Raw genomic sequence first — 18247 nt, 5'->3', positions numbered from 1 at the left:
GAGACATTTTAATGAGAGGCAGCCAGTCGTGTTGACCTCTGACCTCCAACAACACATTGATGCCTCAAAAGAGCTCGGCAACAAAAGGAGCTACTGCATGTTTGATGGTGATACTGGTGAAGATAATTTGATTTTTTTTGTGGCCATCCATGACAGACTGAAACCTCAAGGAGATCAAGAAGGCAATCATCCCCACACAATAGTTCCATCAAAATCTATTACCAATTTTTTTTGATATCTTGCATTGAAACGAACTATCTCATAGATAGATAGATAGATAGATAGATAGATACTTTATTAATCCCGGAGGAAATTGCATCAAATACATGGAGTACTGCGGTATTTCAAATACAGATGTACTTTCCAGCACTTGTTATCTTGGTACACAAATCTCAGTATCGGTACGTCCGCCCCAGGTGTGCTGTTCCCAGATCTCAATGCATACACTTCACTTCCGTCTGCGTGACGTCAGAGGGATGGGCAGGTCACGTGGTCACGTCAGAGGGAAACCTGTGGTTTAACATTACTGAGATGAGAGAAAGAAGAAGAAGAAGAAGGAAGGGAAGCGAACAAGGTAAACGGCCGACGAGCTGTGTTTACATCACAATAATTAATTGTCAATGAGTGCCTTCGATTCGATATTGATTCGGAGTTCTTTAAGTTTGAAATACGAACTTTTTGAAGTTGAAACGTCACCCGTCAACTCAACGTAACGTTAGCTGAAAAGGCTCGGAGGAACTTTAGCTCGCTGACATCGCAACGAGCTGTGACCTGTTTGAAGGAGTCTGAAGGAGTTTGAAGGAGTCTGAAGGAGTCTGAAGGAGCGACCCAACGAAAACTGTTTCTGAAAAGATAACTGCAAATATTAATAAAGACGTAACAACTCAAAATGAACATTTAGTTGACTATTAACTCTGACCAAGTCTTTGGCAGAGAGCCAGCTGAAGGTGTAACGTTCTTAGGCCTCACATGCAGAAGTACTCCAACTGAGTACTGCAGTAGAACATAAATAAAGTACTTTAACAGAATAATACAGTAATATGCTACTGTTATAAATATCTTCTCAGATCTTCTCTTGTTTCTACAGGTGATCCTTCAGTTCTCTGTACATTCATAGTAGTTAAAAGTACTGTATCAGTGCCCATCTGAATACTGTAGTAGAACATAAATAAAGTACTTTAACAGGAATATTATGGTACTATACTTCTGTTATAGTATTGTATATTTTCTCAGAGCTTCTCCTTTGTCTCTGCAGGTGATTCTTCGGTACTCTGTATGATCAGACCAGGTTTGCTTTCTGACCAGCAGGCCAATGTAAGTCGTGTTGAGTGACTGCGTGTGAACGAGGTATTCAAGCACAGTTCGTATTATTTTTTTTAACCTCTAGTAGATGTAAAGAAATGGGTTTTGAGGGTTGATTGCTGTCAGGAATGTATTTTTGTGGGTTAATTTTGCATGGATATAATACTTCATATCCATACTTTTCAGCCACAGCTGACTTTGTGCTACACATTCAGACTCTGCACAAAAATGCATTCGTGACACGTCTTGCATGAAGGATGTTGGGTAACATCTGGAATCATGTGGGTTTTTCTCCGGTACTGGAGTTCAATCTTTTAATTGAATGATCCTCCAGCGATTTCAAATCAGTCTGTTTTTATAGTCTCTTTTTCTTCACCTATGCAGTTCTGTAAATTATTAAAGTCAATTAAAAATAGAAGTGTCTGTTCTTTGTCTTATGTTGTAATAAATTAGAATAATGATGAACAAATATGATATTTGAGAATAACAAGTAGCAGTATCTATTTTCTGATGTTTTACAGAACAAAAATTTATTGAGGAATTAGTAATTTATTTTATTTATTAATCTAGGTGGACTGGAAATGTCAAATTTCATCATCTGTCACATCATTTTACACCGTTCATGTTATGTTATCATTTGAAAATGCTCCATGGAAAACTATAAAATTGAATAAATACTCAAAATGAAATAAATCATAGAGAAATCAAATAGTATTTTCTTAATGTATGACTGTAATGTAGTTGAGGTGTATTCTTACACTGCAATTCCACAACTGTAATTGTCAGATGAATGGTAAATCATCAATCACATTATTTTTTGTGAGTTGATCGTGGCAATCGTGACTACCCTGCTGGCGGTGAATCATAAATTTACACAGCATGACCTGCACAAATGGATTACTGATGAGGTGTTTTCTTGTGGAAAGCTAATTGGTTATCCCTGTGCTCCTGCTAGCTGCATGCTCCTGCTAGCTGCATGCTCCTGCTAGCTGCATGCTCCTGCTAGCGGCATGCTCCTGCTAGCTGCATGCTCTGATCTAGCTGCATGCTCCTAGCTCTCACCACCTCTTCCTGAATGTTCAGACTGAATAAATAAAGTGGATCTGTGATTATTGTTAATTCTAATCACCAAATAAGAATGCATTTAAACTTTACTGGATGAATTTGTGTGTGTGCACGTGTGTGTGTGTGTGAATAAATGTGCTCTAGGGACCATCACCATCCTCATGTCCAATGGAGGAGGCTTTAAAGGACGCATTGAGAGCGTCCGCCAGGAGCCCTACTATGACCAGGTTTCACGGGAGTCTTTACCCCGATGGCGTTCTGACGATCCGCTGAGGGAGCAGACAGCGCTTCACCTCGCTCAAAGTGCCGACCCACTTCCTCCTCCACCCCTGCCAGACCAGCCTCCTGTGGGACCTGAGTTCGATCCCAGCGGCAGTGAGGACAACCAAGATCCAGATCCAGACCCTGCCCTCGACATTAAACCGGTCCATCGTTTCATCCCCGACTCCTGGAAGAACTTCTTCAGAGGCAGTAACCGCAGCAGCAACAAGCCCTGGTCTATATCTGGCTCGTCGCATAAAAATAACAACAGCACCAGTGAGGGCGTTCGCTGCTCGCCTCCCAACTCTCCCTCTGTCCAGGAATCCTACCGGGATCCATATGGCGGCTCAGGCGGCAGCTACAACTCACGCAAGGAGCTTCTGGAACTACAGGACGGCCCCGAGTCCCTGTCAGGACGCACCTACCGTACAGGTCTGACCTACAGCGAGCGAGTGGAGGAATACCATCAACGCTACGCTTACATGAAGTCCTGGCCGGGGCTGCTGAGGATTCTGGGCTGCGTGGAGCTCCTGCTGGGTGCGGCAATCTTCGCCTGCGTCTGCGCGTACATCCACAAAGACAATGAATGGTTCAACACATTTGGATACTCATCTCCTGGAGGAGCGTTTGGAGGAGCGTATGGAGGCGCATATGGTGGAGGCATAGGTGGAGGCATAGGTGGGGTCTACTACACAGGTCCCAAGACCCCGTTTGTGTTGGTGGTGGCAGGGCTTGCCTGGTTAGTGACTGTGATAGTTTTGGTGTTGGGGATGACCATGTACTACCGCACCATCCTCCTGGACTCCTCCTGGTGGCCTCTGACGGAGTTCACGATCAACCTGGCGCTGGCGATCCTCTACATGGTAGCAGGTGACCACACCCTTTCGCCTTTACGACTAGCAGGACCCTGGATTCAGTTTTTGCAAGAAGAAACGTTTCATAGCGTTTGCTTTTTCTTCACCAGGCATTATCTACGTCCGAGACACGACCCGCGGAGGCCTCTGCTCCTATCCGTTCTTCAACAACGGCATCAACGGGATATACTGCAGAACGGAGGCGGGCCAGACCGCCGCCATTGTCTTCCTGTTTGTCACCATGGTTGTGTATCTGATCGGCGCCATGGTGTGTCTCAAGCTGTGGAGACACGAAGCTGCACGCAGATACCGGGAGCGTTACAGCCAGGAGGTTAGCGCCTTGCTTTTGTTTTTGTGCAGAAATAAAGTTTTGAGATTCTTCAGTGTGACCTCTGGTTGGCACACCTTGAGTGGGTGATGCCTTCGTTTGTGCTGCAAGGTTGTTGTTGTTTTTTATTGGGGCAAAAAAGTTTTAAAAATGTGTAATGAACTCAACCTACATGAAAAAATGTCATGTGTTCAACAACAACGTTTAGATTGCTTCCAGCATCCAGCAGGAGACCAAGACCAGGCTAATTAGCACATCTATTCCCAGCCTAAATGCTAACCTAAGCTAACTTACTCCTGCTTCTCGATCCATTTTGTTTCATCCAACCGTGGAGTGTCAAAACTATTCTTCTCATTGTTAGCTTTCGGTTAACTGAATATTGTTTTTGATGGTTTGGAATCTCAGATGCATCAAGCCAACACGCCAGCTACACAGACTTTGGTAAGCATCCTGTTTATATTAATATAATTGCGTACATTCAGGATATGCAGTAACAAGATCTCATGCAGGTTGTTGAATGCTTGTCGTGTTATTCGGTAATTGTTATTTAGATGTATTTGTTTTTTACAGATGATTCCAGTTCAGGTTTCAGCTCCTGCCTCCAAACGTCCAGAGGAGATCCAGGCTTCTTCAGTGGTCCCCATCCAGGGGACTGCTCCTAAACCGGCCCCCCCAAAGGTTCTACAAGGAGCTATACCCTCAGGACACATTCCTAAACCTGTCATTCTGCCCGACTACATCGCGTAAGTGATGTAGTCAGATTTCTTGTTTTTAGAAAGCATTCAAAGGATTAAAATAATTTATCTTTTAATGTAAAGTACACCCTTTAAAGGATCCTCGTCTTTTTCAACATGATATGACCTTCTGTGTGTTGTATAATGTCCAGCCTCTGTTGACGAGCGTTTCCTTTTCCTCCCTGCAGTAAGTACCCGTCCATCAAGTCCAATGAAGAGCGGGACCAGTACCGGGCAGTGTTCAATGACCAGTATGCAGAGTACAAAGAGCTGCACTCTGAGGTGCAGCTGACCCTCAAGAAGTTTGACGAGATGGACGCCATGATGCGCAGCCTGCCCCAACACCCCAACAGCCAGATGGTGATTGGATGCACACTGTGATTTTCAGAATAGTACTCATCTCAGAAGAGAAGCCGTAGTCATGCCTCTTATTTAAAGAACAGTTTATTGTCAACCCCCCTCAACACAACTGAGTCACTGCAGATATTCATCAACGAAGCTGAACGGGGTAGAAGCTTCAGTCTGTGTTTTTATGCTGGGTGAAGTGCTTCACCTCTCACATTTAGTCTGATTCAAAGCACGCGTTCATTTCAAAATGCCATGTTTGTTCTGTCTGCTAAGGTTTCAAGCCAACATTTTGATGAGTGTGACTCTGCACATTATGCCTGAGATGATGAACGCACCCATTTTCTGATGCTAAGACCGGATCAATTCACCAGCAATGCATTCAGAGTCGCCAGACTACTCATGACCGATTTAGACAATCACTCGACTCGGAAGCCCTTTAAATGACGTCATCAGAAAAGATGGGTCCAGTGGATCAATAAAATACCCATGTTGCATTATGGGAATCATATAATCCAATATTTTGATCTCTGTATCCACTGAAGTTCTGGTCAAAGATTTATGAAAAACTTTTTTCATTTCGTGTGTTTTTTTATTTTTATTTCAACAAACAGACACACACTCCATCAGTGTTTGGGTTCATGTCGGCTCTCAGGTCACCTTTAGGACATAGACTGATTTCATGTCTGAAAAACCTCCCCGGCCTCATTTCCCTGTCTCCTTCTGCTTCCTGCTGAACTTCCCCTCCTTCCTCAAATTCTATCATGGCTCCACCCAGAAGGCCCATTTAACCTTCTCACTAGGGCTGTGTTGTAGTCCAGTTTAATACTGTCTCTTTCTGTTTTTTAGGAGATGGATCGCATCAACAGGATCCTTCAAGAATACCAGAGGAAGAAAAATGTGAGCCTGTACCAGCATTAGTGTGATCCACATTCAAGTAACATCTCTTGAACAGTTGAAACAATGCAGCCATTAACGCTTAATGTTTGTGGTCCAACAGGATCCCACCTTCCTGGAGAAGAAGGAGCGCTGTGAATACCTGAAGAGCAAATTGTCGCACATCAAGCAGAAGATCCAGGAATACGATAAAGTCATGGAGTGGAACGACGGATATAGCTAAACCGGCTTCCTCCTCCGAAAACACTACAAAGATGGAGCTGACAGCTGACATAGTGCTGGTGGTGAATACCACACATTAACTGGAAACCAGTCCTGACCACAGAAATGCCACCGGGATTCCCAGCCTGCTGCTCCGAATCTGTTTGTGAGCAAACAACCTGCAGCATTCTGAGTTTATACAGCCTACAAACAGAGAAAAATGCTTTATACTTTTATATATATTTATAAATAGTTTGACATTTTATGAAATACTTAATGTTAAACCTATGTCCAGTAGCTGGTTAGCTTATCATATTGTGCAAACATTTGTTCCTCTAATGGTCTCATGTTAGGAGGCTATTCTTCATGTATAAACAACATTTTGATCGTTTTTTGAGTTTTATGTTACGAGGTCATTCAGTCCCAGATGTATTTCTACACCAGTTTGTTCTCTAAAACCACCAACAGGTGCTTTTAAATGACTAATGCTCAGAAATGGCCCCTGTCTAATCAAAAACACTCAAAGTGGACACAAACTCTTGGCTACAACCTAATGCTCTACTATGAACACATTAAAAAAGGTATTTAATACAGCAAATAAAAGTTTCTAAATATCAAAGTTTTTTCTTGCAGCAGCCACTTTATTATGTTAAGATCAGCAACTTGTGTCACAAAAACTTTGATGTTACAAAATTTGTTTTGGAGATAACTTGATTTTTTTCCATTCAGAAACTTATTTTTTCCAATTCTTACACCACTTCAGTGCACCGTTGGAGCAAACACTAGCAAACACTTGATTTTTTGAGAGCTTGTTTCCGTCAGCCCTCAAAAACGTCTTAAATACACTAATTTTCACTTTCTGTTTTATATTTCTGTGAAAACTTACTTGTTTACTTACTTGTTTCCATACATGATGCGAGTGTTTCCTGTCTATGCTAAGCTAACTGGCTCCTGGCTGTAGATAAATATGATACTGGAGCAAATTTCCTGAAATGTCAAACTATTCACTTAAAGTGGTCTAAATATGCAACAAATATGATGAGATGCTGTGACTGATTGTAGCCGAGGCTTTTCCATTTAATTTCAGAAGTGACACTGGTATTGATGTGAATGTAGGAGAATGATCTCTGTCTCCACTCTGTCCCAAAAACGACGAACTACTGACGATTGTTCTCGTTGCATACCGTCTCTTCTATATATAACTCTTAAAGTGACTTTTGAAATTTGTATCTTTTTTATGAGCCTTTTAACGTTGTAACACTGTTCTACCATTTCATAGTTGAACTTGTAGTACTTTAGAGTTGCTTAAAGTGCCTCAACATCTTTATTTTATTTTCTGTACTTGATGCACTGGACCTCTTGATTCACTGGAAGTCATTTAATGTCTCTGTGGAGTATAACTGTAAATATGTTGCTGTAACTGTGTGATTTTTTTTTCATAATGTAAGCTGCCAGTTGGTGCTTCCTGTGCTCAGAATACAGTTCTGCTTGTGTACTGATGGTCTGTCATGTAATTTCCTTTGTATTTGATGCTCTAACACAGTTTGTTCTGCTCTAAAACAGAAGAACGAATAACAGAATGTTGCTAAGAACTCACCATAGACAAGTTTAAAGAAAATCCGAACCAAAAACCACCTTGATTCTAGATTTGAAGAATTGCAGCCGTTCTTGATTTTATAGGATAGTAGACCTAATATTTGTATTTTACACAAGGTGAAAGAGAAGAAACCATTTTAATATGTTGCCTTTCATTCTGGGTCTTGTTATCAAAAGTTTTCAATTCACAAAAACAACTGTACAAGTGTTATTGTTTCAAAGATACACTCAGTAGACACATTGGTATGTGTATTGATATTTTATTAGAATAGCAGGAAGTAATAAAATTCAGAAACACACCCAGAACAGAGCACATGCCATGATGATGATGTCACAGTCACATCACTGTATCCACTACTCAGTTTCTCTTATGTATCCTGTAAGTACAAAAGAGTATAAAATGTGTTGATTTTTTTTTTTAAAAACCATCTATATATTGAAATATAAACTTTTAAATACTGCTGTATAAGATACCCTATCTGCCTCGTCTAGAAACTGATGACACTTCTTTAATACACCCTACTGATTAGCCTAATATCAAGGGTAGTCTTACAGTATGCTTCTTTATCTTAAAATTGTAGCATTGCTTTTTTTATGTGTGTTTTCTGTCTCTCACTTGTCTGATCAACGTTAATCTTGTTTTGTCGCACTCGGGACCCCGCTCATTACGACCGCAATGCAATAATACATTTTGAGATTTTAATCTAAATTAAATTCAACAATAAATAATGTAAATTTATGGTGTTTTAATTTTGTATTCATAGTCAGTTTTGTAAATTTAATTTGTTTTAAAGCTGCGGTACAGAAAGTTTAAAATATTTACGCTCCGGTTTCACTTGACAATTTCTGAGACTGAAGCATTCTGGGATATTTCCGCGCGGACTCGGTTGCGTAACGTGACACCTGTTAGAGGGGCGGGGCTTAGACGACCGAGAGCAGCTCATCTGGGTGTGGTATGGATTGTTTTCATCGCCCGTAGTTTCAGGTGAGACGTTGCAGTGGAGCGCAGGAGTGAACAACGACAGGTGAGTGTGTTTTCTTACTTCCTGGGTTTAATAGAAGTTTTATTCTTAAATTTTTAATAACTTTTTACCTGTGACAACAAGAGGTATGTTGCTTAATATGGATTTAAGCATCTGTGCTGCACTGATGCGATAATAATGCAAAAAGCGTTATTGTGACTAATATCTATAATAATGAATATATTCTAAATATATCAATGGAATATTTTAATTTTGTGGTTTTAATGACGTGAAATTGAAAATGTTTCACATTCACATGGTTGGTTGAAATACTACAGTTGGGGGAAAAAAGATTATTAAAAGTTCAAGTGGTAAAGTCTGTATTGTATTTATTTACTAGGAATGCATCGTTCAAGTCTCATGAAATAGGCTAAAAGCTCTCATTAAATGTGACAAATTTATATTTGTTTTTAAATTTCATGTGTTTAATTTTGATTATAATCTTCGCATTTTGGATTCTTGTGCCCAAGAAACACCTTTTTAAGTTCTAAAATGAACTGTTTTTTGATATTTTATATTGGTTTGACAACAGTAGACAAACTAATCAGTATTGATGGTTTTGTTTCACATAAGTCATAAATTGTAAATGTGTACTGACAATAACAATGTTTTTGCAGATTGGAACAGGGGAGCAGCAGTGGAACCAGAAGCATGTCGTCCAGACCCAATGGGAGTCCTCCTCCATACGAGTCAGATGGATAGTGAGTCTCTTTATCTGAATATACAGTCATTTGGTAATTTCTTTGTGCTTTAAATATTTACATATCTCAAACAGACCATCTATAAGCATGGTCTGTATGGACTCTAATAGCACTTTGTTTAAAGGCACTAAATATTTAACATTGCACTACAATTCTGCACCTTTTCTAAAAGCTGAATTAAAGTTTGGTAAATTTTTTGTTTTTTTTTCTGTGCTTGTTTAAGATAATATAAAATACTCCTTTATTTGTCCCACAGTGGGGAAATTTTCAAGTTGGGTTTCTATTGAATTTAGTAATGAATTCTTAATTTTCCATCTTAAATTTTTGGTGTCATTGTAGAAATTAGATTTCTGCTCACATTAATTTTTGAAGATTGGAAATCCATAAAATAAAGTCTTGATTTTGCAAACCTTCTAAATATTGTTCATCTTATGAATTAACAAAGATTTTAACTCATCTTTTTTAACCTCCATAATTCTGTATTCAGTTTCACATACTGTAGTTTACATGATAAATAAAAGTGAAACATAAAAGTGAGTACGGTTCTTATTGTTCATAACTAAAATCATGATGGCCTTCTGTCACTGCTTTTTAAAATGTTTTCTTTTACTTTAAACTCACGCAGTTCTGGTGTTTCCCCTCCTTTTCCTCTCTTCGTAGTAACATCCCACACCAGCCAGCTCATTCCTACTACCCCGATGATGAATTCCAGCATTTCTACCGCTGGACGTCCCCACCAGGAATCTTTAAAATCATGGCTATCATTGTCATTGTCTTGTGCGTGGCCATATTTGCTTGTGTTGCCTCCACATTGGCGTGGGACTCTCAGGGGGCCCTGGGTGGCTTTGGGGGCTTAGGAGGAGGATACGGGACTTATGGCGGAGGTATCGGAGGGGGCATCGGCAGCAGTTATCCCGGCTTTGGTGCTGGTGCTTATGGAGCTGGAAACAACTATGGATATGGTGGACTCGGCGGGAACTACAACGATCCTCGTAAGGGCAAGGGGTTCATGATTGCCATGGCAGCTATCACCTTCATCGTGTGCCTGGTGTTCTTCATCATCATTGTGTCGCACTCGAGCATATCTGAGAGCAGGAAGTTCTACCTTGCGGTTATAATCGTCTGTGCCATTTTAGCACTGTTAATGCTAATAGCCACTATAGTCTACTTGATGGCGGTGAACCCCATGGCTCAGTCGGCTGGATCGGTCTACGGCAGCCAGATTGCTGGTCTGTGTGCTCAATACCAGCAGCCACAGGCTGCAGGAGTGTTTGTCAACCAGTACCTCTACCACTACTGTGTCGTCGAGCCTCAAGAGGTGATCGCAAACGCCTTTGACCACCCCTTCCACTTCTTTGTGACTCTATATGTCTGTAACTCACGGGTTTTGTCTCTGCTTTTAGGCCATTGCCGTGGTGTTTGGCTTCCTGGTCACCGTTGCTTTGATCATCATGCTCGTCTTCGCCCTGAAGACTCGCCAGAAAATCGGTAACTACGGCAAGAGCAACATCCTGTGGAGGAGCGTTAAGGTTGTGGAAGAGGTGGAGCCACCACGAGATGTCGAGGCGTGGGTGAGTAATGTTTCATTGTTCGATCTGAGAGTTACAGTCCATTCATCCATCAATTGATCATCTGGAAACCCAAAAATGATAAAGACAGAAAAGGAAACCATCTGGTTCCAGCTGGTTTGATGATTGTTGTCTTTATTTATACAGAGATTGCATGACATCAAAGACACAAAGACCTACATTTAGAGTTATGAATTGAATATCATGAGATCTAACAATTATTGTTGTTGCAGAAACATGATGGATGTTGCTGTTGGTAGCATGTAGTCATAGATATTTTCGGGGGGGAAATGCCCCAGTTATCAGCTTCTTAGAATGGAAAACATCCTTTGACAATAAATAACCGTAATTTTCCTTATTGATCAATCTAGTTGTGATCGTCTCAATCAATCTGTTGTGTGACAGAACCAGATGATGTGTCTTCTGATTACCTGATCAGAAAACATTCTTACTGTCATGTCTGTACTGTAAAGTTGACTCTTAAGTGGAGTTGGAGTTAAAAGCCTCACCAGCAGCTTGCCTCAGGTGTATCAGCCAAAGAGGTTCAGCCGGTTTCGTTGCTGTCACCTGTTTATGTGGGGGGGAGGGGAAGCACCTTGTTCTTTCTAACTAGTGTGTTTAGTCTTTAAGGTGTGGCATCTGCACAGACGGTGGTTTCAGTGGGAGTTGAAATAAGCCGCGGAACTCATCAGTTCAAGCATTCCAAGCTCAGTTTGTAGGTTTCATGGTGAAAGATGTTTTCTTGAAACTATTTCCACGCAGTGCTGCGTGAGTGAGCTGCTCTCTAGCTAGCAGTCATGATGGTATTGAAGGTCAATGCAGGGCAGTGAAGAGGAAGAACTGGTCTAACTGGTGAGCCATAAATCAACCAGATACCTGAGGGCTGCATGATACTGGAAACCAGTGGGTTTATTTCACCAGTGGGAAATCTTCAGAAAGTGCTGAGGCAGCGTGTCCGTCACGGACTGCAGCAGATGCATGTTGTCCCTGAGGTGTGCAGCAGGGTGTAGCTCAAGTATGTCACATATTTTCAGGGAACAAGTCCGAGCAGGCAGATCGAACCAGAGCTGCTGGAGTTCCATGTGTTTGTTGGAGGGAGGAACTCCTACCAATATTTTTGTTGAAGGTTGTTTTCCGTAGGTGGATTCAAATTCGTTATCCATTCACTTCTAATATTTTTTTGCACATGTTGTGCAAACTAATATCAGATTCATGCATGTTAAGCAATAAGTAATTCTTCTCATTGTTGATGAATAGTTTTCATGTTCTGTCATTTTGCCTCATGACTTGGTAGAAAAGCAATGAGGACGAAGGGCCAGTGAGACGTTGGCAATGGTTTTAACATTTTAAAAAAAGCTTAAATGTTTATAACCTTGTTTAAATGGTCCTTATCCTCAGGGATTCTGGCTAAAAACGCTGCCATTTGTATGCCAGAACAGTAGGTGGTGCTGTATCAAGACCACAGGGAAAAGAAAATCTATTTAAAGTGATGACTCAGAAGGAAAGTCCATCTTATGTTTGGTTGTTGTTGCTCTGTCCTCATCAGTGAATTAACATAATAGGCATGCACTAGGGGTGTGGGGTGACGTCATTGAATTAAGAGTTGTGTTTTACATGTCATGTGTTTGCCATTTTTCTGCATCCTTGCTGAAATGATGAATTAAACTTTATATTTTACAGTCCCCTGATTAGAATTTAGCATACATTTGTTGCATATCTTGTAAGGTTTTTTTATAATCTACTAATATTTGCAGCTCTGAAGCTCATCAATCCCGTCAGCATCCCACAACATTTTTCATTTGTTTCTCATGTGTGAACTTATCCTCACAGGTGAATAATGTGTCGGCGACCCCTGAAGCGCTGCCGATGTCGGACTACCCCGATAAGCTGCGAGGCTCCAGGAGTCACCTGGACGACGAAAGCACAAACTATGACAAGCCGCCCTACAGCTACTCCCCACAGTGAGTTCACTGATCTGATGTAAAACATAATAATTAACTAAATCTTAAATATATTATGTACACCACTTAAAATGAACTTGCTGATGCAATGTGGACAAACTCACCTTTGTGTTGGTAAAATAATGGGTGTAGTAGAAAATAAATAAAATCTTGATTTGCAATTAAAATAACATTGATCCTTGTAAGGATAATTTGAAATTTTAGCATTGTTGTTTCTCACATCACGTCAAAAATATTAAAATAGCAGTGAGAGGTAAAATAGATGTATATAAAAAAGGTCACATCATGTAAAAATTACTGTGCATAAAGTACCAGATAACGAATGGGTATCAGATATGTAGAATTACAATTATATCAGCATTAACACATCTGATCTGTTCATCTAGAGTAGCTTTTTTTGTTTCCAAAAAAACGATGGATTTAGTGGGTAATCTCTGAGTGGAAATTTTATCCTCTCCACAACAATCTGTTTTAGTCTCTTGGAGTTGACAGAAACAACACGTAGACAGATTGGATCAGTCTGGATCGACCCCTCCTACCACCCTGCACAAGTCCAAGACGCTGTAGATTTTTACAGCAAACAATTAAATGTCATGTGGTCCATTTGGAGTTCATACATTGCCTCATCATGTAAAACCATCATTTAGAAATCTGTCGACACAGGCTTGCAAACATTTAGTATTTCCAGAAGTATTTAAAGAACATTTCTACATACTGTACAGCTCTAGCAGTTTGTTTGGAGACGGGGTGCCGCTTCAAACTGGTTTTTATCCGACTGCTGCCCTTTCAGAACCTGCTGGAACTTGTTCTCATGCAAAACTCTGACCCAATTTATGTTTCTCTACAAGCAGCAAAAACGTACAGCACACAGACCAGGAGTTTCATCACAAGTTATATTTACATTCACGAGGTGAAGAAACTAATGACTCACGTTTTCTTGCAACATCAAAAATACTAGAGAGCTGATCTGATGTTTGTTTGCTGAGTAGTTTTTGATCAGAGGGGAACATTAATCAAATTATTTCCTCTTATGTCTTATTACTATGAGGTTCGGCACAAAAACAGATGTTTATCGCTTTTGACAGAGAAACATTAATTGATGAGAGATAATTAATTTGTTCCCACAGTCCTGCAGTGGAGGAGAACCTACCTTTGAATAACGCCGCTCCCTACGGCACCAACTCAGACATCGCTAGCTCGGCTGGGAGGCCCAGAAGGAGACGCGACTATGACGACTACAACTCCTCAGGGGACGAGCTGGACGACGACGACTTCGATAGGTAGGAGGAGTTCAATCAGTCAATCAATCAATCAAGTTTTATTTATATAGCGCTTAATCACATCAGCAGATATTTCAAAATGTTTAAACAGACAGAGAAACCCAACAGAACTCTCCAGAGCAAGCATAAGCGGCAGCGACGGGGAAAAACTCCCTCATTGAGGAAGAAACTCCAGGCAGGACCCAGAACTGGAGGGTGGTCATTCGCCTTGACCAGTTGGGTGGGAAAAGAAATACAATGGGGATACAGACAGGGCAATGAAAAGAGAGAGCGACAGAGAAAGAGAGAGTGGTAGATAGGCCAGATAGAATTTGCAGTCTAAAGTTTAAGGTTGAAGTGGGGAAGGATTGTCAGGCCTTCAGATTTCTTGTCTTTACTGGTTCCCCAACCTGTCAAGTAGAAGAACATAGACAGCGGCAGTATTGAGCAAGCATGTGAAGTGTAAATGTATTGTCAGCAAGAAAAAGCAAAGAAAGAGACATAACAGAAGCTCCTGTAACTCCCTTTAATGGGAGAGACAGGGAAAATACCTTCAGCAGTGTAGGCCTAGAGAAGCCTATCTAAATGAATCTGTGTTTTTCCTTATATTAGGCTTTATCAAAGAGGAAGGTTTTGAGTCTACTCGTAAATAAGCTAAGGGTGTCTGCCCCCTGGACTGAGGCTGGTAGATCATTCTGGGGTAAATGAGCCAGATGGCTGAAACATCTACCTCCAGTTCTACTCTTAATGACCTGACGGGTTGCCAAAAATCCAGCATTCTCGATTTTTCCGGGAGCCAATGTAAAGATGCCGGGAGAGGAGAGATGTGCTCTGTCCTCCCAGTTCGAGTCAGTAAGCATGCAGCTGCACACTGAGTTAATTGTAAAATCCTAATGGAAGAGCTTGAACAGCCCGATAGTAATCTAGAAGTAACAAAGGCATCAATGATTTTTTTCTGCATCTTCAAAGGATAAGAAATTTTCAAATTTTAGCAATATTTCTTAAATGAAAGAAGGCTGTCCGAGACACAGACTTAATATGAGAATTAAAGGACAGAACCTGATCAATAACTTCAGTACTGTTAAAGACAGGAAAAAGGCAACTTTATTTGTATTTCTCAATTTTTTTAAACAAAACAGGAGACAGAACAAGCAATCCAATTATTTCATTTATTTGATGTCTACTCAGAACACATTCCATTTATGTTACAGCAGGAGCAGATAAATCAGAATCAGAATCCTTTATTAATCCCCCAAAGGGGAAATCGCTTTTCATTACAGTCACTCCGGAGTAGAACAAAGTAAAAAGTGAGACAGGAGTGGATAAATTAGAATTAAAGAGAGCAGATAAATAACAGAATAAATAAACAGAATTAAATATAAACATATATGCAGATGCACACAGTAACGGTAAATGTCGCATTCACCTTCACTGCATGTTAAAGTGAAGAATTGTACAGCCTGATGGTCACAGGTAGAAAAGATTAAATAAATGTTCACTTATGAGAAAATCATATTCAAGAACTTTAACATGGTTATTCAAACTAAATCCTCAGTACTTCCTCCGGGTGAGGAAGTACTGAGGATTACTTCATCAGCGAGTATACTAGTTCTCATCTCCATCAGTTGTGTGTAAAGTGTACAGCTCCAGAAATAATTTCTGTTCTGAGAAGCTTCTACTGTCAGGAGATAAACTGAGATGAACTGTTCCTTTAATAAAAACTCTGATGAAGACTGATTTTTAAAATTTTATTCTACAGAGAATATCCAACCAATCCTTCGTATATTAAAAGAACTATCTGTCATTTCAATGACGTCCTGTCTTGTTCTCTACTCCAGTGAATTCCCTCCCATCAGAAATGAGCAGCAGCGCAGCGACTACAAGCGTGAGTTTGACCGCGACCACCAGGAGTACAAAGACATGCAGGCGGAGCTGGACGCCATCAATAAGGATCTGTCGGTGGTCGACAGAGAGCTGGACGACCTGCCAGAGGGCAGCCCTCAGTACCTGGTGAGCGATAACACTGATATTTATTAGTTGCATTCATTAGAAATGTATTTAGCTAAAGATGTTCAGTCAAAGAACCCAGAGAGAATTATCACCTTTTTGCATCTTTATCCCTGTTTCAGTCTCGCCACTATTATTAGCTTTAAAAAAAGGCTGCGTGCTAACTGCACCAACCACAGTTGGCGACTGTGGCATTTAGATGGTAAAGAACAAAAAACATGGAGTTTAAGAGAGTCAAGTTTAGAACTATGTTTTTTCTGTGTTAACTTGGTGTGCTGATAATGGTTTTTTTAAATTTTTTTAATTAAAGACATCTAACATCTAAACATTTTTGTGCATGAAAATAATCCCTAAATTTGAGACTTTCGAAAGAGGAATGTGATAACTTGTTAATGTTTGTTTTTGTCAGGATGCTTTGGATGAGTACAACAGGATAAAGAATATCAAAAAGGTATGTGGGATGACCTTAAAGTGATTAATTTCAGGCTAGGTTCAATATAAAACATTTTCTGCCTGTAGGTGTTGCACCAAAGCACAAAAAGCTTGTTGAGATTTTATAGGGATGCAGTGACCTCAATTATATATTACAAAAAGGTCATTTCTTGCTGGCTAAAAGTCAATTTATCATAAATACACCTTTTAAAATGCCTCTTGTTCTGTGCTAAGCGGTGTCCTGCTCACTCGTATATTTCTGTCCTCCACAGACTCCAGACTACAAGATGAAGAAGCGCAGGTGTAAATACCTGAAGGCCAAACTGAACCACATCAAGAAGATGGTCAGCGACTATGACCGCTCGGCCTGAGCGACCCCGTGAGGCTTTTCTGCCTGTCCGTCATGTGACTAAAGGGACTACATGTGATTTGTGTCATCGAGGAGGGGGTGGGGCATTGGAGGTTTTTCTAACTGTAGAAGACAGAGCTACGCTGACAGCTTGTCTGAGCTGATATTCTAAAATTATTTGGGGCCCAGGACGCAAACATTCCTCTTGTATTAAGCCATGTTTTGTATTTTAAGAATCAGCCATAACATAGTTACTGTTAGATGTATTTATTTCACCTCATGCTGTTGGAATAGTTCAGTCGAGTTAAAAGGATGGAGTAAAACGACCTGTTTTTACTTAGTGAGATGCTCATATCTTCTTTTTATGTGTATTTTAAACAAAGTTGTAAATATGTGGGAAACACTGATATTTTTAGATGTTTTTGGAATTAAGTGTGCGTTAAGGTGTTTCTTTATCGACTTGAGAACAAACACTTTGATTGTGTGTCTTTAATACATTTTGTTGTGCTTTTTTCTGACGATTTATTAAACATTTTTGTTACAATAAATCCCTCAATGAACCATTTCCTTGCTGCCTTTACAAACTAAGAGTTGGGATTTTTCACCAATTTCTGATGCTCTGTACAAACAATTAATTTGGGAACTGTTCCAAGGATTACTAGGATACTCCAATGTCAGGGATTTTTAACGTCTACATGGAAACACTTTGAAAAAATTAAAGTTTTTTTTCTATAGTAATAATGAATCAAAATGAATATGACTGATATGGAAGGTGACAAATCTATCTAGAGAGCTAGAAAATATTTGGGATGCTCATACTTTTGCTAACACCATTGTAAACATCTGCCTTAATAGCATTTCCACCATGCAGTTAAAAAAAAAAAACTGGTACTACTTTGTTATTTCCACCTCTCTGCTGTTCTAAAGGGCTTGTGAAACATTACAGACCACTGATTGGTCAAAAGGAATTGGCACACATGGAGTATTCTGCACAGCACCAAACAATTGCCGCCATTTTTAACCAACCAATCTACTAAAACAACTGTCCTTTTCTTGTGGGCACTATATCGATGAGGAGCTGGCAATCCCATTTTGGGTGGATAATGAGAGGTGTGTGTTGTGTTCATCATGACACAGCAGTTTCACAGGGCGTCATTATTACAACCAACTATGTTGATGCAGAGCAAACGCAGAATAGAAAACTACCTGATACCAAAGCTAAGTCTGAAATGTGGCTAAAATGTGATCAATAGTTCTCATGCCTCGGAACTGCCTGTATGAAAAATGTCATCTATGGCTTTTCAAGATATTGTGAGCAAAAAAACATACAAATAAAAAGCACAGTGCACCTTCACGGACATTTTT

General features: G+C 40.2%; 1 protein-coding gene across 1 annotated transcript; it reads left to right on the top strand.

The window, feature by feature from the left end:
* The first annotated feature begins 503 nt into the window (after positions 1–503).
* marveld2a (MARVEL domain containing 2a) lies at positions 504–17426 on the top strand. The gene is made up of 17 exons (XM_068335457.1): positions 504–574; positions 2512–3498; positions 3593–3813; positions 4216–4251; positions 4381–4553; positions 4733–4904; positions 5739–5789; positions 5890–6004; positions 8494–8608; positions 9223–9306; positions 9967–10624; positions 10710–10877; positions 12705–12835; positions 13963–14115; positions 15933–16104; positions 16511–16552; positions 16806–17426. Exons 1-17 carry the CDS (start codon positions 532–534, stop codon positions 16902–16904), a joined length of 3420 nt encoding a protein of 1139 aa, XP_068191558.1. The 5' UTR covers positions 504–531; the 3' UTR covers positions 16905–17426.
* Positions 17427–18247: the final 821 nt, after the last annotated feature.

The sequence above is a fragment of the Antennarius striatus genome, chromosome 15 (genome assembly GCF_040054535.1).
Source record: "Antennarius striatus isolate MH-2024 chromosome 15, ASM4005453v1, whole genome shotgun sequence".
Classification (NCBI taxonomy): domain Eukaryota; kingdom Metazoa; phylum Chordata; class Actinopteri; order Lophiiformes; family Antennariidae; genus Antennarius; species Antennarius striatus.
Note: the sequence above shows the minus strand (reverse complement) of the source record. Positions and strands in the feature narration are given on the sequence as shown.